Consider the following 27,409-nt stretch of genomic DNA (forward strand, 5'->3'; position numbering starts at 1 on the left):
TCCCATGACAGAAACGGGCTTCCACAGTTAATTGTTTTTTTTTTTTTTTTTATGTTTTAATATATATATAACACCTATGGAGAAATTGAACAGAAAAATACTTCTAGAACTAGTAAAAAATTAAGTAATTAATTAATTATTTTTAATAAAATACGAAAGAGTAAAACATTAGTTATACAGATCCAACTGGTCTGACTAGCAGCTCAGGGCGGCAAATGTCATGTGAGACATGCAGAATTATTATTGCATGTGTTATGAAAAATTAAATTTACAACAGTATCATCCTGTTTAGTTTATATTACAGTCAATGAATCCAACAAAAAAATGAAAGTAAAAGGGCAAACATGGCACTGCAAACCAATCAAAACGAAAGAAAATGGACACAGCTCTGGCTTGCTGGTCGTGTGGTTTACTTACGTGCCATATAGTCACTCTCTGGGGTCAAAAGACACAATTCAACGGTTACACACACTGGAATAACGCCAGGAACAGAATATGTTGGATCTATGGGGAGGAACAGAAGTGCAGATGTGCCAGACTCACCTGGACATACGAACGGTCCACCACGGCACCTGTGAGCACCTGCGACTGTGGACCTGCCGTCTTTTTGTCCTGCAGATTCTGCTCACGAATCTGAGGGAGGTAAAAATCACTGTTAATATGAAACTATAACTACAGAAATATGATAAAAGACAGCAGTGTTTAACATACAATTTAAAATACATCACACAGAAATGATAATGTGCGGAAAATGTCCACATCCTCAGGCTATCCAAGAGGTAGATGAGTTTGTTCCTTCATTAGATTTGGAGAAATGTAGCATTCCATCACGTTCTTACCAATGGATGCTCTGCAGTGAATGGGTGCCGTCAGAATGAGAGTCCAAACAGCTGATAAAAACATCACAATAATCCACAGCACTCCAGTCCATCAGTTAACATCTTGAGAAGACAAAAGCTGTGTGTTTGTAAGAAACAAATCAATCAATAAGGTATCTTAATTTTGGTTGCTTCCAGCTAAAATACGAGTCTATAATCCATAAACTAACTGTTTTGGACTCACTAGAGAAAGCCTTCATATTTTGGAGCATTTTGATGTGAGGGGACAATAGGAAATGGCTCCTGTTGTCCTCTCACATGAAAATGCACCGACATATTTGTTTTGCTCTGTTTTGGCTTGTAAAAGGTTCTTGATCTGTGCAGATTTCTCTCCTGATTCAGACCAGACCATTTTATCGCTAGAGAGAAAGCAATATTTTGGATGGAGGACTCATATTTTAGCAAGAAACAACAGTTTGAAGATAAAAAAAAGTGTCTTGATGGATTTGTTTAAGGTTTTGTCTTCTCTAGATGTTAAGTGATGGACTGGAGTGGTGTGGATTATTGTGATGTTTTTATCAGCTGTTTGGACTCTCATTCTGACGGCACCCATTCACTGCAGAGCATCCATTGCTGAGCAAGTGATGCAATGCTACATTTCTCCAAATTTGACAAAAAACCAAAATCATCTACATCCTGGATGACCTAAACGTGAGGAAGTTGTCAGCAAATTTTTTATTTTTGGTTAAAGATTTCCTTTAATACAGATTTTGCATTATCCTCATCGAAATGTCTTTCATGTAAATGATAAAAAGGTTCAGACCTTGTTGCGCATCTCTTGGACTTCTTTAGGGTTGGTGTTCAGCGGGACAAACTGATTGGCCACAGCTGCCTGTCGGAGACTGTCCTCCTTAGTCCACTGAAATTATTAAAGCAAAGCCATTCAAATAAACCAAAACTAAAGAAAATTTTAAATAAATCAAATAAAATATATTTAACAAAAGATTAAATCATGCCTTTCAAACAATACCAAATAAACACAAATCAGATCTATAAAATAACTGGTCAATTATAATGGTCCACTGAGCAACGAACCAATGATGATGTACATTTGAAAATTTTAAACTCCTTATGCATCGTTGTAACGCACAAAAATTCTAAATTCTAAAAATACAAAATTTCAAATTCAAAATTTCAAAATTACCTTAAGATAAACAAACTCGTACCACTTGGAGTCTGCATTTACGGACATCATTATAATCAGAATAAATCTGATTATAAATATAACTAACTCTATAAACTTTATTTAACATCAGTGTCATGGGAGCCACGGCGCTCATCATCATTGATACTGCCGTTGGGCGTATAGTAAGGACAGAAAAAGCTAAAAAGGAAAGAAAGAAAAGAGCACAGACAGAGAAAAACTGAAGATTTAAGAGGATGATAGACCACGAGGGAGGCAGGTGTGAGGTGGGGTGGTGAGGCAGAAGCTGTTCTTGTGTTTAGGCAGTGGACAGAGGCGTGAGTGGACAGCCAGAAAATCCCACACACACACACACACACACACACAGTTCAACATTAATGCAGGACAGGCACAAAAACTATGTAAGACATTATCACAATATTTTTGTTTAACGCTGCTTTGAGACATTGTGAAAAGTGTTTCTATAAATACATTTAACTTGACTTTTGGGATTACACAACTAACTGTGATACAATTTGCAACTAAACAACAAACCAGGGATATGTGAAAATGTCAAATGACATTACAGTAAAAAATTTTAAGGCATAATTTAAATGAATTGATAAATGTTGACTTTGAGAAATTATTTTCTGTAAAGTTGCTTTGAGACAATGATAATACATTTAAATTGACTTGAGACTACACAACTAAGTGTGACGAGTTACACATAAAGGCATTTTTTATATTGAACTGCTAAATTTTTTACAAATTTAAGACATTATTACTGCAATATTTGTTTATGTAATGATGCTCTGAAAATGTGCATTGTGAAAAGCAATACATAAATATATTTCACTTAACTTACGATATTTCACAACTAAGTGAGATACAATTTGCAAACTAAAACAGTTGACTGAAGTTACAAACAAATATATTAAGGCAACATTTTTTGTAAATTGATTGCTGAATGATGACCTGTTTAAAACATTATTAAACATTATTCCTAAAAGAGTGTTCAAAAGTATAAGCAACAGAAAATGATTTGTGCTTGTCTGACAGTCAAGTATCTGGGAAGCCAATGTCAAACCATGCACACACACACACACACACACACACACACACACACACACACACACACACACACACAGACAGACACTGTAAGAAAGGACAGAATTACGCCCAACTTTTGTTAAAACATACAAGTAAAAGATAAACTTCAGTTTGTGAAGTTTCAGCTTAAGGTTTGGGAGGTTTACTCCAAAAGCTCTGATACATGGAATTAATGGACTGGAAAAAGATGAACAGCAAGTACTAAATATTTTTGAAGCAAAGATAGTTAGCATTTGGCCTGGGTAAGAATGGCATGAGTAGCCAATGAGTTACTTGCTTTTACCAAAATGAAATAAATGCTTTGAGCACGGAACCAAAAGTCATGAGGAAGGGTTTCCGTATGGGCGCTGGAGAAACGGGGCACATGGGATGAACACATAAACATGAAATACTCACTGATCACGATTAGAGCCCCACAACACAACACGCTCTCCCCCAACTAGAGACAATCGTTCGGAGAGTTAACAACCACTCATGAACCAATGTTTTTTCCTTTTTTTTTTTTGGACGATTTTGAAATTTGAAAGTTAAAATACACTCATGCTCAGGAAGAGTTCAGGAAAAGGTAAGTCCAATTCAGGAGGAGGAAAAGGAAACTCATAAAAATAGAAGAGAGAAATTAAAAAGCCAACACAAATGATTTTAAGCAGTTTAAGGAAAGAACATGGAGTCATCAAACGGCAAGCCACGACTCCATAAATATAAGCAGCCGAGCGTTTTCTCCCACAGATAGAGCTGCAAAAACCTGCCATTTCTCTGATCTTCCTTGGTTGCCTTCAAAAATGTGTATTTTTTATTTTTTCCTTAGCAGCATTTTTATCTGCAGCCCTACGTCTAGGCAAAAACTGTCAAAAACATTTCATATTTCACTCCAAAATTTAAAGATTTGCTCGTCTGATTAATTTAATGCCATGCCAGCTATTTTCATTGCAGAAAACATGTTAAAATGTATCAAAATATATATAAAAAAATAATCAAATACAAAAGGTTTATAGCAATTATCTTTAAAAATATATAGATAAACTAAATCAGGTCATTAAAAATCTTTGTGAGCTAATCAAATAATAATAAAAAAAAGAGTCCTATAGGAGTTGAAACCATAACAATCCACCAAAATATAAAGTTAATATTATATTGATCAAAATGCTTTCAAAATAGAAATAACACGTTGCATAAAGATAATGAAGGCTGTTTTCAGAAACCTTTTTTTTTCATTATGACATTAATTTAGTGGCAATTAAGCAGCGAATTTTATGTTCTCTATGCAAAATACAATTTTCTGTAATAAGATAAGACCATTTTTTTCTGGGATTCACTCTAATGCTTTCTGATGTTTCTGAAATAAGACATGGACACAGGCTTTTAGCTAAAGAGCACTTTCTACTGTAGTGAAGTATCTCAGCTGTCTTAAACACCTCGTCTACGTCCACAGGAAGTACATCAGCCACACAAAAGCCTCTTTTCAAGGCTTCCTGTGAGAGTTACTTATTTTAAAAAGCTCTGGAGAAACTGTTCAATTCAAGTAACGTCTCATTAAGATACAAACGTTGACAAAATGTGCAAAATAAAGCAATAACTGAAATAAACAACAGAAATGGGAGGAAAATCCACAGCAGCAGTAAGGATTAGCCACACCCACTTTGCAGACATGCCACACCCTCCCGGTCTTCCAGGAGAAGATCCACAATGCATCTGATCAATCATGCAACACAGCATGCACTGAGCAGCCGGAAAGAACCCTGACACCTCTTCGACCAATCGCGAGAGAGGGGGAGGAGCTTGCCACTGTGATTGGCATACCGACCTGTCTAGAGAGGAATGACAGGAAGCAGCGGAGAAATTTTCTTCCCGCAGATCAGAAAAGACAGTTATGAGTAATAGGTTTGTTAAATCAGTGACCAAGCAATCAAAACCCGTGTGAATCTTAAGGCAACACACTACAGACTTAAAAACAAAAATCACGCACTGGTCAATACTGAGATTTTGGGGTTTTTTGGTTTCTCATAACATGCTGTTTCAAACTAGTGTGAAGAAATACAAAACACACTTTAAAGTGTTTATTTTATTGCACCTTATCTATTTGTTTTTGGTGTTTTTTTGTTTCTAATTAGTTTGTGTTTATAAAAAACACACTTTAAAGTTTTTTTTTATTTATTTTTTGTGATATTTTCATCACCTGATACTTAACATTTTCTTCCTAACACATGGTGAAAATCGTTTTTTTTTTTTTTTTTCCGGCCGCTTGACAGTGTTTTCTGTTTTGTTTTTTTATTAATTTTTTTTTAAGTTGCATTTTATGTTTCATTTCATTTTTCTTTTCATTTTTTTGTAACTTTTTTTGTAGTTTCTTTTGATTTTTCTTATGTTTTTTATTTAAATTTTTTCTTAAATTTATGAAGTATATAAACTTAAATGTTTTTTTTTATATTTATTTTAATTTTTGGATTTGTTTATGAATTTGGATGGTATGTGAACACAAATAAACATTTTACACCATATTTCTTTTATTTTTAATCAGCTAACATCTTGCACGATTTATTCATGCTCTCATTTCATTGTATTTCTTTCTTGCAACATTCAATATAATACTTCATAATTTAATTTTATCCACTTTTATGTGTTGAGGTGCACTTCATATCTAATTTTAATAAACTTAAATAAAAAAAAAAATACATTTTGCACTATTTATGCACTAATTTCACTGATAAAAAAAAAAATACATTTTGCACTATTTATGCACTAATTTCACTGCAGTTTTACTTATGAATCTATTAATTTATGTTTAATGCACTAAATTGAAATGAGACACTCAATGCATATATTTTTATAGATATGTATTTATTCTTAATTTGATATTAATTAATTGGACAGGTTTAATGTGAGATGAGTTCCCAGCTCGTACCGCGGCGCCAGCGGGTGTGTGAATGTGGGTTTTTGATTTGAAGTATGGTCTTGAAGTGTGGTTGGGGGGGGGAAGGGTGAATCCAGCCTGATTTACGCCCAGATTAGTGCTGCCTCTGTCTACAATCTCCCCCTGCAGGTTAATCTTGACCTGAAGACATAGACAACACTGCTAAATACAAATATTCACCTCCAAGAAGTAGTACAATACATTATATTACACTAAATGATAATATCAGATGGCCGAGAAAAACAAAGGCAGGGTTACCAAACTGGAGGCAGTGACTTCACTGTACAGAAGCCCGAAAGGGACAATCAGAAAACGCTCCTGTTCAGAGTTCAGCCGGACCTGAGGAGAGAGAGGAAGACAGGTTTGACTGAAAATCCCACATATAACATGTCCTGCTGAGTTGTGTTGTATATATTGGTGACTAACTCACCGTCAGGTGGTTGTAGATGAGCTGAGACCAGCCAAAAAGGTCGGCCAGGCGGTAAAACGCAGCAAGCTTACAGCGTAAGAGCTTCTCTCCTTTCTCATAAGCGATGGAGTCTGAACCTCTCAGATCATTCACTGGAGTCACCATCCCCAAACCTAAACACACACACAAACGTCTATTAGGACTGTTTTGCCATTTCTACATAATATATACACTTTATACTTTACACTACTTTCCAACAGGGTTATTATCATTAATTAAAACTAAAACCCTAAATATTTTAGGTACTTAAACGTTAAAGGAAATAAAAATGAAAAGGTTAAAGTACTGAAATAACTGAAATTAAAAAAAAAAAAAAAAGACAAAAACAACTAAATTACTACAATTTTAAGATTAAAAAAAAAAAAACTAATCAAAAATATTACATCTATTAGAGCTGTTCTGCCATTTATTAAAGATAAAAAAACATTAAAAAATTAAACGTTTTATTTTAGTTGCTAATTCAACATTTCTCATGTTTATTTAGTTTACCTTTAAGTACTAAAATAAACCAAACTAATAAGTAAATGAAAACCATATACTTAACATGTCTATTTTTTCAATAGTATATTTAAATAACATACAAAATAACAACAAAACTAATACAAATTTAAAAGAAATTACTTTAAATAAAATGAAAATGAAAAATAAAAAAAATAAAAACAAATTCAAAATAATAAAAACTGTAATAGCATATTAATAAAACTAAAAAACAAACATTTTACTGAAACTAAAATAACTATATATAAATAAAAACAATCTAAATAAAAACACTATATCCTAATATAATGTTTAGTATATTAGTGATACTAAAGTAACACTGCTTGAGAGACAGACACAGTAACGCAGGACAGTCCCACACTCACTCATGTTGAGGGCTGCCATTCCTCCCTGTGGGGCGGCGGGGTACACGGTGGGGACGCTGGTGGTCATGAAGTCAGCTATCTGCTGCAGCGCGAGTAAACTGGTGGGGGTTTTCCCCTTCTTCATCTGATCCTGGATCAGAGACTCCAGCTCATCGCAGAACGCCTGAAACACAGAACACACAGTTACAACCAGAACTACACAGTTGCTAGGGCGTTGTTAACAAATCAATAGAGTCACATTCTTGATGTGACTAAACATGACTCATTACTGGAGGAAACATTTGTGTCCATAGCATACACTTTGTAAAATTTAATAAGACTGCTTGGTTTTACTTATATTGATTCTACTGCATTAGCATGACTAATTACTTTAGATTATGACTATAAAGACCACTAGCTGAACAAATACAGCTCTCTACTGTGTAAGGGCTCTTAAGTCAATACTAAAGTGCAATGAATGTTACAGCAACATGCTGAACACACAACAGTCCCCTCGCTGGAGAAAGAGAGAGAGATAATGACACAGGCTGGCACCGTCAAGCGCCGTTAATAATTTATGAGTGTATGTTAACAAGAACATGAAACACTTTTTACAGGTCGGCATCTGGAGTCTGAATGCAACCCACATACCAGTGACTTTCTCATCATGTGGCTCATACAGAATATAAAAATCCACTTTAAATACTGTATTAATTCTTGGGTCTCAAATTGTGGTACCAGGAATCTCAAAACTTAAAATACCAAAAAAAATTATATATATATATATATATATATATATATATATATATATATATATATATAATATATATACTATATATATATATATATATATATATAATATATATATATTTAGACCTAAATAAATAATACATATAAATATTTTTAAATGTTCTTTTTACTATTTAAATTTACTTTATACTATTTACTATTTTTATATTTACATTTTATTTGAGCAATAAAAAAACTAAACAACATTCTCATTTAATTTAAATGCAACCCACATACCAGTGACTTTCTCATCATGTATATATAAAAATACACTTAAAATACTGTATTAATTCTTGGGTCTCAAACTGTGGTACCAGAAATCTCCAAACTTAAAATACCAAAAAAAATTATATATCCATAAATAAAATACTGAAACTTATATTATATATATATATATATATATATATATATAAACCTAAATAAATAATAAATAATAAATATTTTTATATTTATATTTTATTTGAGCAATAAAAAAACTAAACAACATTCTCATTTAATTTATTTAAATATTATTTATCGGGAGAAGTTTTAAAATATACTTTAACTTGCACTCAAAGAGATTTGCTAAATTCTGAAAATTATTAGAGGGAACTTTGAAGGTGGTATTTGGCCTGAAAAGTATGAGAATTGCTGGTTTCTCTCATTCCTTCAAACACTGAGTACATGAAGAGTAAAGAAGGGGTGAATATCAGCTGCCTTTCCGTGTCTCCCTCAATTCCTGTCCAGATAAAGACGTCTTTATACTGTCTGTGACTGTCCGCTTGCATAAACAGAATCCCTTCTGTACTAACACACTCATGCAGACAGACATATGATCGCTGGGCATATTGAGACGTCAGTCACGAGGGGGATTACTGAGAGCTGAATGAACGCTCATCAACACACACAGATTTACAATCCAGAGACTGTGTTTCAGTCAGAAGACGTGCATTATTACAAGAAATAAAGTCTTTTAATGACTGTTCATAAACAAAATAAATGGATTTTAGACAATATGACAATATCAAAAATTACTATTTACTTTCTTAATATTGTTGGTATTAACTGTAATTAATCAGTGCACATTATTCTGAAGAAAAATGTTTGTATTTATAACATTTCAGCAAATTATAATAACTTTCCATCTTTTTGCTGATGTAACCAAGGTTACGCAAATGCAAAAAATATAAAATTAACCAATAATATAATAGTTTCAAGAACAAATCAATCCATATTCTTATACACTACCATTCAACATTTGGGATAATTAAGATTTGCTAACATTTATGAAAGAAGTCTCTTCTGCTCACCAAGGCTGCATTCATTTGATCAAAAATACAGTAAAACAGTGAATTATTATTAATATTTAATTTTAATATTTTAAAATAATATATCTGTTAAAATGTCATTTATTTCTGTGATGCACAGCTGAATTTTTAGCATCATTGCACCAGTCTTCAGTGCCACATGATCTTCAGAAATCATTCTAATATGCAGATTTGCTGCTCAAGAAACATTTCAGATTATTATGATAATATATTATGATGTTGAAAACAGTTGAAACAGTTTCACAGATGAAAAGAAAGTTCAAAAGAACAGCATTTATTTAAAATGGGAATCTTTAGTAACATTATAAATGTCTTTACGGCAAAAAGTTAAAAAAAAAAAGTTAATTTCCTTCTTTCTTTCTGGCATTATGAAGTTATTTTAGTTATTTCTTTTGTTTTTATGAATGATTATGATAATAAGAGATGTTTTTTGATATCCAAATTATTTCTGAAGGATCATGTGACACTGAAGACTGGAGTAATGATGCTGAAAATTTGACTTATTTTAAACTGTAAAATTTGTTCACAATTTTACTGTATTTTTGCTCAAATAAATGCATAATGCGGTCTTTCAAAATCATTAAAAAATGTTAATGCGTTATCAGAATATTTATCTAAATGTGTGTGTGCGCGCTCTCACTGGACTCTGCAGGATCATGGAGACTCTCTTGCGCTGCTCCATCATGTTGAAGTCCTGCCGCAGATCCGGCGCCATGTTCCTCTCTCTCTGGTACTCCGGGCTACTCTCGTCCACGCGGTCGAAATAACGCTCCTTATGAGGGGGATTGGTGGGCGGGGGGGCCGTCACCACCCCTGCACCTGAGTCTCCGTTCATCACACACCTGCAACACAAGTCAAAGGTCAGGGGGAATTTGCCTACTTCAACTGCACACTAAAATACATTAGGGATGCACGATATATCAGCCATCATATCGGTATCGGCCGATAAATGTTAATTTTTCTGTTATTATCAAACAGATAAGAAAATTTGGTCGATATATTAGATATTAGATTTATCGGCCAACATATTGGTTATCGGCTTTCATAAATTAAGAATTATCGGTTATCGGTATCAGCCAAAATGTTCATATCGGTGCATCCCTGAAATACATACTTGTGATCGACAGAATATGCTTTGGTTTTACTTTAAGCAAAATGTATATTTTTTCCTCATTTGATTTTGAACGATCACGACATGAGACTCACCCACTAAGAGCCATTTCAAAAACTGGTTAAAAGGGCAAGAGAAACAGAATGCTACACAGCGGGAGTGTGTGAGTGTTTATAACGGGCCGTTTACTGTTGAGTGCTCTGGACATAATGCGCTTTCTCTGTCCATTAAGCAGAGTCAAGACAAGCATGACGTTCGGGAGAGAACAGAGGACACTGTGTTTCACTGCAACCAAAACAGATACTGCTGTTGCCATAGCAACTGGACCATCATTACCAGCCACACAGATGCAGCGATTAGAGTGATGAAACTAGTTAAGCTCTATGTAATACATCTGTGATGCTGTTAAATATCACAAAAACAATAAATATGCTATAAATAGTCTATGGAAGCTTGTTTCCGACACACAGGAAAAAAAATTAAAAAGGTTATTATGACCCACAATTCTGAGTTTCTCTGAATTCAATGAAATCTTGCGATTTTGTTTTTCTTTTTTGTTTCAACCATGTAATAAAAAAAGGTAATTGACTTTTCTTTTAACAATACTAAATACTTTCAAATACCTTTTTCCTCACAACTGCGAGCTCAGACTTACAAGGTAACATCTCACAATTCTGAGGTTAGAAAAAAAAAAGGCAAGATCTTTTTTTTTTATATTTTTGCTGCAATATTCTGAAATCCTTTAAGTTTGAGATTTACAAGAAAAAACATCTTAATTGCGAGATAAAAAACTCAAATAAACGTCAGATTTGAATTTGAAGTGTTTATTTGTAGGACAGCACAGTTTGGCCATAATTTTTTTTTTTTTTTTTTATATTAGTGAGTGAATTGCAATTGTTGTTTTAACCATAAAACAGTAATAGATAGAGTGTTTTTTTTAAATGATTTTTTTTTTATTATTGATTTTATTTAGCTCAAGCACTTAAAATGGTAAATGACAAAACTGCAGCTCATGATTAGAACAAAACATTATCATTATTTTTAAATGCATAATATAATATAAATGCACCTCATAAAATTGTATTATTCATAAATATTATTTATTGACATTTTTATTTTGCCTGTGAGCACACACAGGAGACTCTCCATTTCCTAAAGGTGAGCTTATACATTTTCAAGCACTTCTAGACCATTGGGAAAAAAGTTATATGTAGTTATTTATTTATTATATAAAAATATTAAACTGATAAGTAAAAATTGATAATTAAATTGATAGGTAAAAATTGATAGCCTGAATGCACTGTAAGTCGCTTTGGATAAAAGCGTCTGCTAAATGCATAAATTTATATGTAAAATTTAAATATTAAATAATAAATGATATTATAATATTTCGCTGTAAAACAAAAAAACATAAAAAAAAAAAATAATAATAATAATAATAATAATGGTTTTAAAGAGCGCAAGCATTCAAAAATGTGAGCGTGCCTTTAGTGACTGTATATATGCTCTAGAATATTAGCAGCAGAATCAATGACACTGTAGGGCACAGAGAGAGCAGGAAGGGAGTCAGTCTGTCTGACTCAGCATTATTGATCGTCTAATGTCATTTGTGCATCTAAGTGGTTTGTTGCTGATTGTAAGCAGATGTTTCAAAGCCACACGAACACGGATCCGCTGCTACAGAACATTTACATCTATCTCAAAACAAAGCAGAACCTTCAACACGAATCAACCCAGTGCAACACAGTATTACAGCATGAAGTTGACACACACAGGCTGCTCATTTCAGCCCAGAACAGACCCAGAGCAGGAAATAACTGCAGCATTGAGTAATGAAACCCTGGAGCTCCGGACAGCTGCTCTGCTCTCAATCTACAGACACACCACGAGTTCTCAACACCAGAACGAGGAAATTCATTCTTCCTCTAGAAACAAATCACTTCAGCCTTTAAATAAGTGAGACTAATCAGTACAGAATCAATATCGGCAGTGGATTAAAAACTACTGAAAACATGCTTTCTGACAAAGACAACTGAATGCACTGATCATAGACTTTAATAAAAGTTAAATACATTGGGCTTTTAACCTTTATTAAAAATAGAGCTACTTTAAAATTAGGAAGAAAGGGTGTGAGTAGGGCTGTTAGATTTGGGGGAAAAAATAACTAATTAATAATAAATAAAAACACAAAAAAAAATTCTAAAATAAAGAATTTTTCTAAGAAGATAAGTAAATAAAAACACAAAAAAAAATTCTAAAAATATATAACTATATCTTTTATGTGTTTGTTTATAGATATATATATGGATATAATATATTTGTATAAAGGTTTTTTTTTCATAAAAACTGCAGGTTTTATGTGTTTGTTTGTAGTAAAATCTGGTGAAATATTTTGTGTTTTGTTTTTAAATGTATTTAAGAATGATAAATTTGGTGTTTGCTACACTTGTTTGTAGGGCAGAATAATTTAGTTTTCAAAAAATAAATAAAAAAAATTATTGGCGATTTAGCCCTATATGCCAATATAACTTTAACATCAACAACAATAACTAATAAATTATTTATATTATTTTCAATAAATACACAATTTTTATAAAAAAATATTACAATAGAAAACATTTCTTATTTTGTTTAATATGTATGATCACTATTATTATTTATAATGCTCCTGTAGCTCAAGTGGTAGAGCATTGCGTTACAAAGCAAGGTTGGGGGTTCGATTCCCCGGGAACACATGATAGGTAAAAATTGATAGCCTGAATGCACTGTAAGTCGCTTTGGATAAAAGCGTCTGCTAAATGCATAAATTTAATTTATAATAATAATAACTATTATTTTATATGTATTATTATTATTAAACAAATATTAAGTCTAAGTCTAAGTTTAAGTATATAATATAATAATAATAATGCAGTACAACTGTATAAAAAATAATTATATTTTTCTTAAATGCCTTTTTTTATATTATTAAAATAGTAACACAGTAACAAAAGTAACAACATTTTATTTATCAAAAATAATTATACATTTTATTTTACAGTACAACTACAACAACAGTACAGTTACAGGTACAGTAAAATGACAACAGTAATATTTATGGCTTATTTTTTAACTACTAACTAACTATTAAACTACTATCTAATTTTTATTTCTGTAAAAAAAAAAAAAAAAAAAACTTTGGGAAGATGGTTGCCGCATGTTGCTTTTTCAAATGCACATTACAGTGACCCAAACTCACAGTACATACAGCATTTACTGCAAACCTCAACTCAAACTCAAAGGTTAGTGCTCAAGACACCACAGCATCTGTCTCTTTCTCTCTCTGTCTCGTGATCTCCAGAGTTTCCTCCCACTCTCTTTCAGGACGTGAATTACAGCGCAGCCCTTCTGTCTTCATCTCCTTGGTAACTGAGACACTGAAAGATGCTTCGGTTTCCGCTGCGATCATATAAAGGCCTCGGACGAGTTCAGGCACAGAAGCCTCTTCATGCATCATTCTGAATAAACACTGGGATTTGAGCACAAATAAAAGTCCTCAGAGAATAAAGAAGAGAAAAAAAAAATTCTGTTTGCATTCTGCCTGTCACTTCCTGTTGAGACAGGAAATACAATGATACCCCTCCCAGAGAACAGACAATGATTGGAAACCCCTCCTGTCTCTGTTCGAACCAAAATAATCTCATTATCTTGGTCTTCTGATAACCTGCTGTGACTATCAACACCAAACGTCCCATGAAAATCCAAGCACTTTGGTCCAGTTTTTCCTGCCAGCTGGAACACTTAGTGCAGCTATTGGGTTTTCCGTTGTGTTTTTGATTGATTTTAGCATTAGATTCAGACAAACGCAGTGACCCTTCAGGACCGAACAAAGCTTTTATTCCTAAATGACCCAGAGTACAATCAGAATCAATCCAGTCACAATAACTGTCATATGCAAGGAGGATCTTCAGTCATAAAATCAGACCGTCAGCTAGGAAACTGAAAACAGTGAAGCACAAGTCAAACTGCAATCACATTAATTAAATTTTGCCAGTTTCTACACTCCATGACAAAACAACAAGAGTCCATTTAGATCAGATTTTTGGCTGCTCGTACACGATCTCACCCTGGAAAAATATTATTGTACTTCATCATCTGGTCAAATTTAACTTTCTATACTAGAAACACACACATATGACACTACCATAAGGAAACATCATATTCAATTCATTTCTATTGAGTTTTTGGAGTAAATACTGATCTTTATTAATGTTAGAATGTGATTAAAATGAATAATGTTTAAACATTTTTTAAACAATTGGTTTAAAAAAATAACTAAATGGAGCATTAAAAAAATGCTATTATAAAAAAATTAAAGTTTCTGCAAGAAATAAAAAGAGTATTAGCCTTGGAAAAATGCAAATGCAATTATGCATTATATTTTTGAGAATATTTATTTTTTTTTGCATGCACAGTTTTAAATGTGCATTTTTTACTAACAAGAATAATATTAATAATTATCATCATTATTATTATTAGTAGTAGTAGTAATAATTCATAATAGTAATATTAATAAAAAATATTAAATAAGAAATGCTAATTTAATATTTCTCTGTAAAATTTGTATTTAAATAATAAAATGGTATTTAAATAATATTAATAGCCTAATAATCATTTATTTTACAGTACTTTTATAGAACGATATTACAAAAAAGCAAATATGTGATACTTTTAAGTATAGTTAACATTTTGTGCATGCACTCAAATTTCAATAACTAGTTTGAACCTCATAAAAATGTTGTCAATACAACAATCATTTTACATATATACCATTTTTTTTTTTTTTTTTTTTTTTTACAGTTAACGGATAAGTTAAAGCAATGGTCTGTTTTGCATGAAAATGCCATGCCTAAAACTGTGGACAAAGATGGCATTTTCAGGCAAAAGACAGACAAAATTTTGGTGCATACCTAAATAAATTATGGCAATAAATCTTAACTTTAGGACAGCAATAACCTCATAAAGCATTTTGCCGACCTCATTAAACAGTAAAATGATTATCATGACACACAGAAATTATGTTTGTGGCTCAGATATTTATGTAGTGTTATATTAATCTCTGCGTACGTTTTAAGAGCACAGAGATGTGTAGGCATGACTGTAGTCGCTATGGAAACAAAACACATTTCCATGGAAACCTGTAGGATTATGTAACAGTATACGGTCACTTGTGTCCTGCTTCCTGCCCACTTACTCCTGAATTCTCGCATGCAGCTCAATCGGAAGATTCACTTCATCAACATCTACGGTTTTATTATCTCAAGACTATTTAGAGTCTCTCAGCTTTTACGGTCACTATATCTTTAGTTTTCCCTCTAGCCACGTTTTAAGATCGTCTCGCTGAGAGAAACATCTGGAAAGTTTCATTATCAAGCATGCAAATGCTCAACAATATCAATTACAACAAGCTAAACGTTTAAACAAATGTGTATTTTCCTTAAAATTCCTACAAATTCCATTGAGAGAATGAGAAACTGAGCATGCCGTTTACTCAAAAGTACTGTAAAGCCTTTGTAAAGCAGCCAGATCCCGCTGCATGAATTTCCTGCATCAATAATGGCTTCTTGACAGTTTCTGAATGGCAGTCAAATCCATTTCAGCCCACCAGCAGGCTCAGATCAAGGCCAGAACCCATCAGTCCGGGCCAAAACCCGTTCCAGAACTCACTGGCAGCCGTTAAACCGGACAGCAGGCAATCAGAGAGAGTCTGTCGTGACTGAAAGCAGCCAAACGAACCCAGTGATCGGCTTATAAATGCACATAAGACTGGAACACCTGCAGAGCTGGAGGAAGTGTGTGACTGTTCATATAGAGAGAAAGACAGAAAGCTTGAGATTACACAATCTCAGAGGAAAATCTCTTAATTGCAGCAATGCTTAAGTCGGCAGGTTAAATCAATTTCAATGATTTAGTGCCTGCCTGATTCACATCTTAAGAGTTTCTTTGGATATTAAAAATCAAATGGAGGTCTGCAACTACAGTTTTAAGATAAAAACTTGTATGGTTTTGGTGATAAGCACTAAAAATGCATCCATTATTTATAAAATAAGTATAAAAGCTTACAAAATTTCACTGAAATCATTATAATCACAAATGAAGAATTTCACTGAAAAAGAAAATCGGGGTTAAATTATTACTAGTTACTAAAACTTTCAAATTAAAATATAAAAATAAAAACTAAAATATTGATAAAGCTATAATAGTATCAATGATGCTAAAAGACAACATCAAAGTTCTAATCAAACGTCACTGAAAGGATTAATTCTAGGGTCTGGTAGACGTTCTGTGTCTCGTAAAAGTGTTGAATCTTTATGTAAACTGCCCAGGGGTTCAACTGCATGCATTTGAGTCTTATCAGCAACTCATGAGGAGCTTCCTCATTGACCTACTTTCCAGAAGAGAAGTGTGTGAATTATCTCAGCTGTACACCACACAGATGTGAGGGAGGGTGTGGAGCAGCACTCTTGTGTGTGTGTGTGTGTGTGTGTGTGTGTTTTTTTTTTTTTTTTTTTTTTGTGTGTGTGTGTGGGATTGAGTTGCTGGCTGAATGTTTATGGGAGTGTGATCATAAGTTAAATGCTTGTAGAGTGATCTTATGTTTTAAAATTCAAAGATTAAAAATGTGAAGACTTCCAGTCTACAAACAAATAATCAAAAATGTATATAATACAAACTTCATGCTCTACAATAAGAATTATAATTTATATTCACCAGCCCAAACTCTTTAGACCGGATCTAGACGGGGCAAATGTGCTATTCAATTAGATCAACTTTATTTATTCCCCAGGGTGGAAATTCATCAACACAAAATATCAGATAAGTATATTAAAATGAATATCTACTATTATAAATAAATTAAAAATATATATAAAAAATTACCTTTATAAAATATTATGATTTTACATGCTTAATAAACTTTTAAAAATTATTGATTGTTATTAACTAGAACATTATTGATAACTGGGATGATTAAATTTATTTAAAAATAAATAAATTAATTAATTAAAAAACCAGCCAAGGCAACATTTCGCATTTTCATTTAGTTTAACTTAAAATAACTAAAACTAAAATTTAAAAAAATTAATAACTACTGACATTTTTGCATTTATAAATTAGCAGACGCTTTTATCCAAAGCGACCTAGTACACTGCACAGGCTATATAATTTTTTTAATAAATGGAATCGAACCCAGAATTTTTTTTTTTTTGCTCTACCACTGAAGCCACAGGAAAGGGGATTATATCAATAATATTTAAAACAGAATTAATAATCAGAATTTTTTTTTGGTTTACAAAATATATAAAACATATAATTTTCTGTAAAGACGTTAATATTGCAGTATGACTGCAAAATGAATTGACTGACAAATCAAAATTTCACAATTTAAATAGCTGCAAATTACTCAAACTTGCTCTTAAACATTTCTATCTGTACATTAAAGTTTGGTCAAATGAAAACTGTGGCCACACCACACAGCAGCTGTGTAACATCTTAAATGGTGTGTATCTGAGGAATGTCATGTCACTGTCAGTCTGCAGTGTGCCAGGAATAATGCGGGTCTAAATGTGGCCATGGGCCAGCAGATCAGAATACTCCACATAAACGACATAACTCACATTCACCAAATGCAGAGAGACGGACCCTCCTTACGCTGGGCAAATATTTAAAATATCACTTCTGGTCTGCTAAAATAACAAAACAATAATAGCATATTCGACAAATCCCAAATCAATTTAGAAATACAACACACTGAAAATCTCATTCCTTATGTTATTTTCCGCAATATGCAGCTCATATATTATCAATAATAAACATATGGGCTGTGTTCCAGTACTTAGTGAGCTGCCTTGCAGTCTACTAACTATAGTCAGCACCCTTCAAACTAAAATAAATCACTGATTTGAAACGCTCCGCATATTGCTGTCGACAGGATAATAAATTATACTTTTATTTATGCAATAATAAAAAATGCATTTTTGGTATAGAATTAATTTTAAGTATATTTATAATCAACATTTCTATTTCTTCATCAACCATGGACGGATTTTACTGAGTTTGCCACAAAGCATTACAGGACTTCTTTCTCTGTGATATTTCTTTGCCCAAAAAAATAATTAATTAATTAATAATTATTATTAATATTAGTGAGTATTAAACTATTAGTATTAAAAAATATTAATAATAATTTTATTTGACAGCAAATTTCTCACAGAACACTATTATTATTGGAAAAATACAAATATCCATTTTTTTAAGTATGTTAAAAAAAAACACTTATTTCTTCTTTCCCTGCAAACAAAAAGATTTTTTGAAGTTGTAAATAAAAGATTACTAATGTTAGTTCAGTTTTTCTTTCATTTAAGCTTAATTTTTTTTTTCCAAATGCACATGCAATTCTGCCTTTGCATTTGGCAAAATGAAGGAATTTTAAAGCACCATAATCACATTTCTAATAGCTTTTGTACCCGGATCTTGCCGACGACACTTCAAAATGCTGCCTATATGGAGGTTCAAGCACTGAAACAGAATTGTGTTACAGACAATTTATACTGTGCTAAACAAACAACATACACAAGACTGTGTTGCAAACAGTTGCTCAAGCGACACAAAATATTTCCTGTTTAAAGCAGCACAGCACTGCACGTATGAAAATCTGAGCAGCAGAAAGGGAGGAGAGAGGAAGAGAGATGAAAATGAGAAACACATTTTCCATCCCTCTAGAGGGTCGTGGGCGTGGGACGGAGAGAGAGAGAGAGAATTACACTCAATCCAGGGGTTTTACCATCATACGGTTACTGAAAAACCTCTGAAACTGAAAAAGGTTGATAAAAGTGATCATTTCAATTAATGAGCCACGTTTAAATTATTCTAACATGTCCAAAATGCATTAACATGCATAAGCTGCAACAACTGTAAAGATAATACAGAACTATTACTTCCCAAAATAATTGATTATTCTATCAACAGTTATTAATTATTGGCTTTTTCTATTATATTGATGTTGCCACGGTTTTATTAAAGCAACAAGCTGCTAGAAACCCCCCAAAACCATACAGAGGATAACCATTGAGGAAAATAGATGGATAATCAAACAGAAATGGGTTTTACACCCATTAGCCACAGATCCGTAATGGCCGTATGGTAAAACCAGCAGACAGACGCTTCAATCTTTCTCTTTCTCTGACTGACAGACTGTCATGACACCAGTGACACACACACACACACACACACACACACACAGAGCAAAAACACAGACATCTCACAACACAACAGGCCTAACGATAATAGTGATAAACAGATATATCGGCCAAGCATGAATGGCCATTTAGTGTCTATTCTAAGTGGACAGTGTGCATATTCATGACACACACACAAAACAAACTTACTGGCATGAAATAAAGCAAGGGTTTTTAAACGGTCGCAAATAAGGGTGTAAAAGTTGAAAGAAAAACAGTGCAAAACATATAAAATAAATAATTTTTGCTTAGCATTAAAAAGATAATTAAAATAAATCAATTTGATTAAAATAAATATGATTTACACATACATTACACATACATACACTTACATCAGTCTCACTTTGTGCAACAACATGAGTCTATCATTGATCAAATCTAGGCACTATCATAACACTATAATATTGTAGATGACAACAAACACCCTCTTTAAAACCAAACGACAATAACCTGAAAATAAACTACGTTGTCGACATTCTTTATAAAATCAAACAAATGCAACAAGGATCACCACATTTTACAGATTACAAAATATTTGCAACTTTATAAGTGACAAATGAAAAGACTTTTATTTTTTTTATTTTCATTTGTGCGCGTGCAGTTGCAGTGGCCCTCGCGCGACTGTCCACTCTAACGTTACGCCTAATAATCGTTTACCGAGGTCAGCAATCGTGTCAGAAAACGGACAAATTTACCTCCAAATCACAAGAAGTGTCAAAGATACACGACAAACGCGTTTGTCCTGCAGAAAGCGAACGCTAACGGCACTAGCGTAGCGTTTCAGGCCGCGCTACTAAACCCCTGAGGAGAATAATCCAGAGCATATCGGACATTAGAAACAGAAACTTACGCTTATGTGGGTCTAGATCTGCGGTTGGAGTGGACAGAGACTCGGGGGTAAAGCGGGGAGCTTGAGGTTTTTCTCCGTTAGATGGATTTTGTTCACTGTTTTCTTTTCTGCAAAACCGTTTGTTTCTTGTCGGTACGCGTCTCTCGGGGCGCGGCGCTCTGGAGTCGCTGAGGAGTAAGAGGCTTCTGATTGGTCCGCGTCACACGAACTCCCGCCCACTTCGCGAAATAGAGCCTTTGATGTGAGGGCGCCCACAGCAGTGATGGGCGGGGCCTGTACGTGCGCTTAAGAACGCGAGCTCTGCGTGCGTAATCTGTTTCTGTTTTGAGAGACTGGTGGTGGAGAGAATATGTTTTTTTTCAGTATATGAGTATTTTTAAAAGCTTAAACTTTTCAGTTCGGATTGTTTAAACCTGCATATTCTGTATATTCTAGTGCAATAGATATGGTTATGTAATAATTAAAATAATAACATAAATATGCCAACTTTTGACAGTTCTCAAATTCACCACATGAGGTCGCCACTTTTACATTTTATTGTATTCAGCAAGCTATTAAATTCCATTTGTGGTCATTAGTCACTTGTGTGGTCTTGTAAATTCTACATTTAAGTTCTGAGTACATTATGTGTGACCCTGAAGCACAAAAGCAGTCTTAAGTTGCTGGGGTATATTTGTAGCAATAGCCAACAATACATAGTATGGGGTCAAAATTATCGATTTTTCTTTAAAGCCAAAAATCATTAGGATATTAAGTAAAGATCATGTTCCATGAAGATATATACATAGTAAATACATCAAAACTGAATTTTTATTTAGTAATATGCATTGCTAAGAACTCCATTTGGTCAACTTTAAAGGCCATTTTCTCAGTATTTCGATGTTTTTTTTTTTTTGTGTGTGCCTCTAGTACCTCTTAAGATTTTCAAAATAGTTGTATCTCAGCCAGATATTGTTGTATACTAACAACCATAACAGGGCAATGGAAAGCTTTCAGAAGATGTATAAATTTCAAATTCAAAAATTTGACCCTTATAACTGGTTTTGTGGTCCTGGGTCACATATTGTAGTTCATGGATGACTGCATTAAATTATATTATTTGTACAATTTTGTTACCTATAGACTTCGTTTGGCTTGTGCCTCAGGACTTGTTATTATGGGTTTGGAAATTTTCGAAATAAATTTTGCATATGGGACCTCACTGATGCTGCGTAGTTAGTTTTTAGCATATGAAAGTTTTTGTTTTGTTTGTTTTATTTTTGATTTTGCTCATTTTAGTCCAGGTTTGTGGGTTTGTTATGTTGTGGATTCCAGCCATCATGATCTGTTGACATTGAATTCCCCCACTGAGCGTCCTTGAGATCTGGATTAGTCAGTAGAGACGAGACACACATGCAGTATAGCAGTAAATCTTCCTGTGTTGGAACACACTGAATGCAAAAAATTTGAAAACTGTTTTTGATGTTCTCCAGTTAATTTGTGTAAGCTAAATCAGCAGTTGGACTCATTGTGTGACCTAATATGGTATTAAATATCTTTATTCTTGTTGTGGCCAAACACTGTAATCTGATCTCATCGTCAGAGATTTGCATCATCAGTTATTGTAATGAAATAACAAAGACAAGATCGATTTTAAAAGAAAGAAAAGAGACTAAACCAGTTCAGGGCACATTCTCCAGTCGCTTCATGCGTCACAGAAGCTGATAGACATATTTACTCGGTCATTTCCTGGTCGATTTCTGGTGTTCTTTGCTGTGATTACTGGAGGTTTGACGCTTCAGTAGCTGCCTGCTTCAAGGATTTAAATGAAACAAAAATCTGAAAAAAGAAATAAAATATTTCCAAATCTGGATTTGGTGAGTGTCGATGGAATGTTTTGCATTTCTTAGATTGCATTCAGATTGCTAGTTCTGATTTTAAACATTTATATTGCAGAATGTGATTTCTGAGAAAGTAGAAAGATGTACATTAATTTGAGAATGTCTTAATACTGTATATCGCTCTTTAGCTTTGATTTGAAAATGTTTTCAAAGGCCATCTTACATTCGTTGTTTTAGTGCAAATGCTACACTTTTTTTAGGAGTTCACATAATCAGTAAGTCATTAATTTGTGTACATTGTGATTCATTCTATTTTACCTATAATAGTGAAGAATTGAAAAAATGTCTTCATCATTGAATGCAATTTCTTAGTTTTTTAACATCCAGTATATTTTCCAGGAGAATAACAATCTCAGATTTCCAAACTTTTGTCCTGCACTCTTTATATGATTACTCTGTTAAACTAATATTTGTTCAGTCAGAATATGATTTATCTTTAACAGTGATGCATTTTCATATTTTTGTGTTTTCTGTGAATATTTGTGCCAGTAGGATGACGAGAAAACTAAAAGAGATGCCAGTGAAAGAACAAAATACAGCTGAACAAAAAGAAAAGAGGACAAAGGAAAGTGCACTGAGAGGCAAAGCCGAACCTACGCAGAAGGAAACAACAATGAAGAGAGGAAAAGAAAATGCCTGTGGATTCAGAGAACATCTTAAAGTGCACCATATGAACAGCCTTGACAAATATCGACCGGACTGTAAGAACGCTTGAGATGAGCTTCAGATTTGAACTCAAATATATTAATATGTCTCTGATGTGGATGTTTTTCCCAGAAATAGGTTTTCACTAAACATTTATTCATAAAAGATGAAAGTTAAATGAGTATGTTTCACCCAAAACTGTAAATTTGTGGATTTTTTTTTTCTCACCCTCTGGACATTGAAGATGAGTTTGTTTCTTCATCAGATTTGGAGAAATGTAGCATTGCATCACTTGCTCACCAATGAATCCTTTGCAGTGAATGGGTGCCGTCAGAGAAGGAGAGTCCAGACAGCTGATAAAAACATCACAATAATCCCAAGTAATCCACACGATGCAATGCTACATTTCTTCAATCTGATGAAGAACAAAACATCTACAATCTTCAATGTCCCAGAGGGTGAGCCATCTTCAGCAAATGTTCATTTTTGGGGAGAACTGTTTTCTTTAAAAAGCTGAAGAAAAAATTTAATGTAATGGCATTTTGATTTTGGGGTGGAATATGATCCAGGGGAGGGTTGATGTGATTGAACTCAAACGAGAATAGCCTGAATCTTTGTTCTCTCTTCATCCAGACTGGCCCTGCAGAAAATCAATTTTATGTGAGAGATATTCAAAAGATGAGGGTGCCGAGATTCACGCGCTTCATGTTTTAAAGAACGGATCTTTTTATTGATATTTCTACATTGATGTTTTTTCCTCTTCTCTTCTGTTTTTCTCATCCACTGAATGTTCTTCGCATCACCTTTCATCCAAATGAATCAATCAGAATGAGACTGGAAAAATATCAAAACACCAATATTTTTGAGCTTCATAACTTGATGACTAATAACTGTACTGTGTACATATTTAAACATATTAAGATTTTAATAGTGTGTCCACAGATTATATATGTGTCATATGCTAGCCATACGATCAATTAGTGCTAAAGTAGTAACACTGAAATCCAAAAGTTTGAATGTTTTCGAAAAACAATATTAATAATAATTTTCATTTGAACAGCAAATTTCTCACAGAACACTATTATTATTGGAAAAATACAAATATCCAATTTTTTTATATGGTTTTAACAACAAAAAAAAACGTTTCTCTTCTTCCTGCAAACAAAAAGATTCTTTGAAGTGTAAATAAAATTCCACGATTACTAATGTAGTTCAGTTTTCTTTTCAGTCAGCTTTAAAAAATTATTGTTTTTCCAAATGCACATGCAATTCTGCCCTTTGCATGTTGCAAAAATGGAAGGAATTTTAAAGCACCATAATCACATTCTTTAATAGCTTTTGTACCCGGAATCTTGCCAAAACGGGACACTTCAAAATGCTGCCTATATGGAGGTTCAAGCACTGAACACAGAATTGTGTTACAGACACTTTATACTGTGCTAAACAAACTAACATACATCAAGACTGTGTTGCAAACAGTTGCTCAAGTGACACAAAATATTTCCTGTTTAAAGCAGCACAAGCACTGCACGTATGAAAATCTGAGCAGCAGAAAAGGGAGGAGAGGAAGAGAAGAGAGATGAAAATGAAGAAAACACATTTTCGATCCCTCTAGAGGGTCGTGGGCGTGGGACGGAGAGAGAGAGAGAGAGAATTACACTCAATCCAGGGGTTTTACCATCATACAGTTACTGAAAAACCTCTGAAACTGAAAAAGGTTGTTGATAAAAGTGATCATTTCAATTAATGAGCCACGTTTAAATTATTCTAACATTGTCCAAAATGCATTAACATGGCTAAAGCTGCAACAAACTGTAAAGATAATACAGACCTATTATTTGCGAAAAATAATTGATTATTCATCAACAGTTATTAATTTCGGTTGGGTTTTTCTATTATATTGATGTTGCCACGGTTTTATTAAAGCAACAAGCTGCTAGAAACCCCCTGCAACCCTACAGAGGATAACCATTGAGGAAAATAGATGGATAATCAAACAGAAATGGGTTTTACACCCATTAGCCACAGATCCGTAATGGCCGTATGGTAAAACCAGCAGACAAGACGCTTCAATCTTTCTCTTTCTCTGACAGGACTGACCAGACACTGTGGACACACACTCTTTCTCTTTCTCTGACTGACAGACTGTCATGACACCAGTGACACACACACACACACACACACACACAGAGCAAAAACACAGACATCTCACAACACAACAGGCCTAACGATAATGGATTGATAATTTGGTGTATATTCTAAGTGGACAGTGTGCATATTCATGACACACACACAAAACAAACTTACTGGCATGAAATAAAGCAACGGTCGCAAATAAGGGTGTAAAAGTTGAAAGAAAAACAGTGCAAAACATATAAAATAAATAATTTTTGCTTAGCATTAAAAAGATAATTAAAATAAATCAATTTGATTAAAATAAATGATTTACACATACATATATAGTAAAACTTACATCAATCTCACTTTGTGCAACAACATGAGTCTATCATTGATCAAATCTAGGCTATCATAACACTATAATATTGTAGATGACAACAAACACCTCTTTAAAACCAACGACAATAACCTGAAAATAAACTACGTTGTCGACATTCTTTATAAAATCAAACAAATGCAACAAGGATCACCACATTTTACAGATTACAAAATATTTGCAACTTTATAAGTGACAAATGAAAAGACTTTTATTTTTTTTATTTTCATTTGTGCGCGTGCAGTTGCAGTGGCCCTCGCGCGACTGTCCACTCTAACGTTACGCCTAATAATCGTTACCGAGGTCAGCAATCGTGTCAGAAAACGGACAAATTACCTCCAAATCACAAGAAGTGTCAAAAGATACACGACAAACGCGTTTGTCCTGCAGAAAGCGAACGCTAACGGCACTAGCGTAGCGTTCAGGCCGCGCTACTAAACCCCTGAGGAGAATAATCCAGAGATATCGGACATTAGAAACAGAAACTTACGCTTATGTGGGTCTAGATCTGCGGTTGGAGTGGACAGAGACTCGGGGTAAAGCGGGGAGCTTGAGGTTTTTCTCCGTTAGATGGATTTTGTTCACTGTTTCTTTCTGCAACCGTTTGTTTCTGTCGGTACGCGTCTCTGGGGCGCGGCGCTCTGGAGTCGCTGAGGAGAAGAGGCTTCTGATTGGTCCGCGTCACACGAACTCCCGCCCACTTCGCGAAATAGAGCCTTTGATGTGAGGCGCCCACAGCAGTGATGGGCGGGGCCTGTACGTGCGCTTAAGAACAGCGAGCTCGGCGTGCGTAATCTGTTGTTTTGAGAGACTGGTGGGTGGAGAGAATATGTTTTTCAGTATATGAGTATTTTTAAAAGCTTAAACTTTTCAGTTCGGATTGTTTAAACCTGCATATTCTGTATATTCTAGTGCATAGATATGGTTATGTAATAATTAAAATAATAAAATAAATATGCAACTTTTGACAGTTCTCAAATTCACCACATGAGGTCGCCACTTTACATTTTATTGTATTCAGCAAGCTATTAAATTCCATTTGTGGTCATTAGTCACTTGTGTGGTCTTGTAAATTCTACATTTAAGTTCTGAGTACATTATGTGTGACCCTGAAGCACAAAAGCAGTCTTAAGTTGCTGGGGTATATTTGTAGCAATAGCCAACAATACATAGTATGGGTCAAAATTATCGATTTTTCTTTTAAGCCAAAAATCATTAGGATATTAAGTAAAGATCATGTTCCATGAAGATATATACATAGTAAATACATCAAAACTGAATTTTTATTAGTAATATGCATTGCTAAGAACTCCATTTGGTCAACTTTAAAGGCCATTTTCTCAGTATTTCGATTTTTTTTTTTTTTGTGTGTGCCCTCTAGTACCTCTAGATTTTCAAATAGTTGTATCTCAGCCAGATATTGTTGTATACTAACAAACCATACATCAATGGAAAGCTTTCAGATGATGTATAAATTTCAAATTCAAAAATTTGACCCTTATAACTGGTTTTGTGGTCCTGGGTCACATATTGTAGTTCATGGATGACTGCATTAAATTATATTATTTGTACAATTTTGTTACCTATAGACTTCGTTTGGCTTGTGCCTCAGGACTTGTTATTATGGGTTTGAAATTCGAAATAAATTTTGCATATGGACCTCACTGATGCTGCGTAGTTAGTTTTAGCATATGAAAGTTTTTGTTTGTTTGTTTTATTTTTGAT

The 27,409-nt window shown here is 33.6% G+C and overlaps 1 protein-coding gene across 1 annotated transcript in view; it reads right to left on the reverse strand.

The window, feature by feature from the left end:
* The window catches only part of LOC109061281 (alpha-adducin-like), a 33,061-nt gene extending 12,277 nt beyond the window's left edge, over positions 1-20,784 (reverse strand). The window contains exons 1-9 of the mRNA XM_042747829.1: positions 20,666-20,784; positions 10,070-10,271; positions 7,355-7,517; positions 6,453-6,604; positions 6,281-6,361; positions 6,014-6,163; positions 1,642-1,737; positions 544-633; positions 418-435 (exon numbers count right to left, since the gene is read on the reverse strand). Of these exons, the coding sequence (XP_042603763.1) occupies positions 418-435; positions 544-633; positions 1,642-1,737; positions 6,014-6,163; positions 6,281-6,361; positions 6,453-6,604; positions 7,355-7,517; positions 10,070-10,264 (945 nt within the window). The 5' untranslated portion in view covers positions 10,265-10,271; positions 20,666-20,784. The remainder of the gene's footprint in view (positions 1-417; positions 436-543; positions 634-1,641; positions 1,738-6,013; positions 6,164-6,280; positions 6,362-6,452; positions 6,605-7,354; positions 7,518-10,069; positions 10,272-20,665) is intronic.
* Between the last annotated feature and the right edge of the window lie 6,625 nt (positions 20,785-27,409).

The sequence above is a fragment of the Cyprinus carpio genome, chromosome B21, assembly GCF_018340385.1.
Source record: "Cyprinus carpio isolate SPL01 chromosome B21, ASM1834038v1, whole genome shotgun sequence".
NCBI classification, from domain to species: Eukaryota; Metazoa; Chordata; class Actinopteri; order Cypriniformes; family Cyprinidae; genus Cyprinus; species Cyprinus carpio.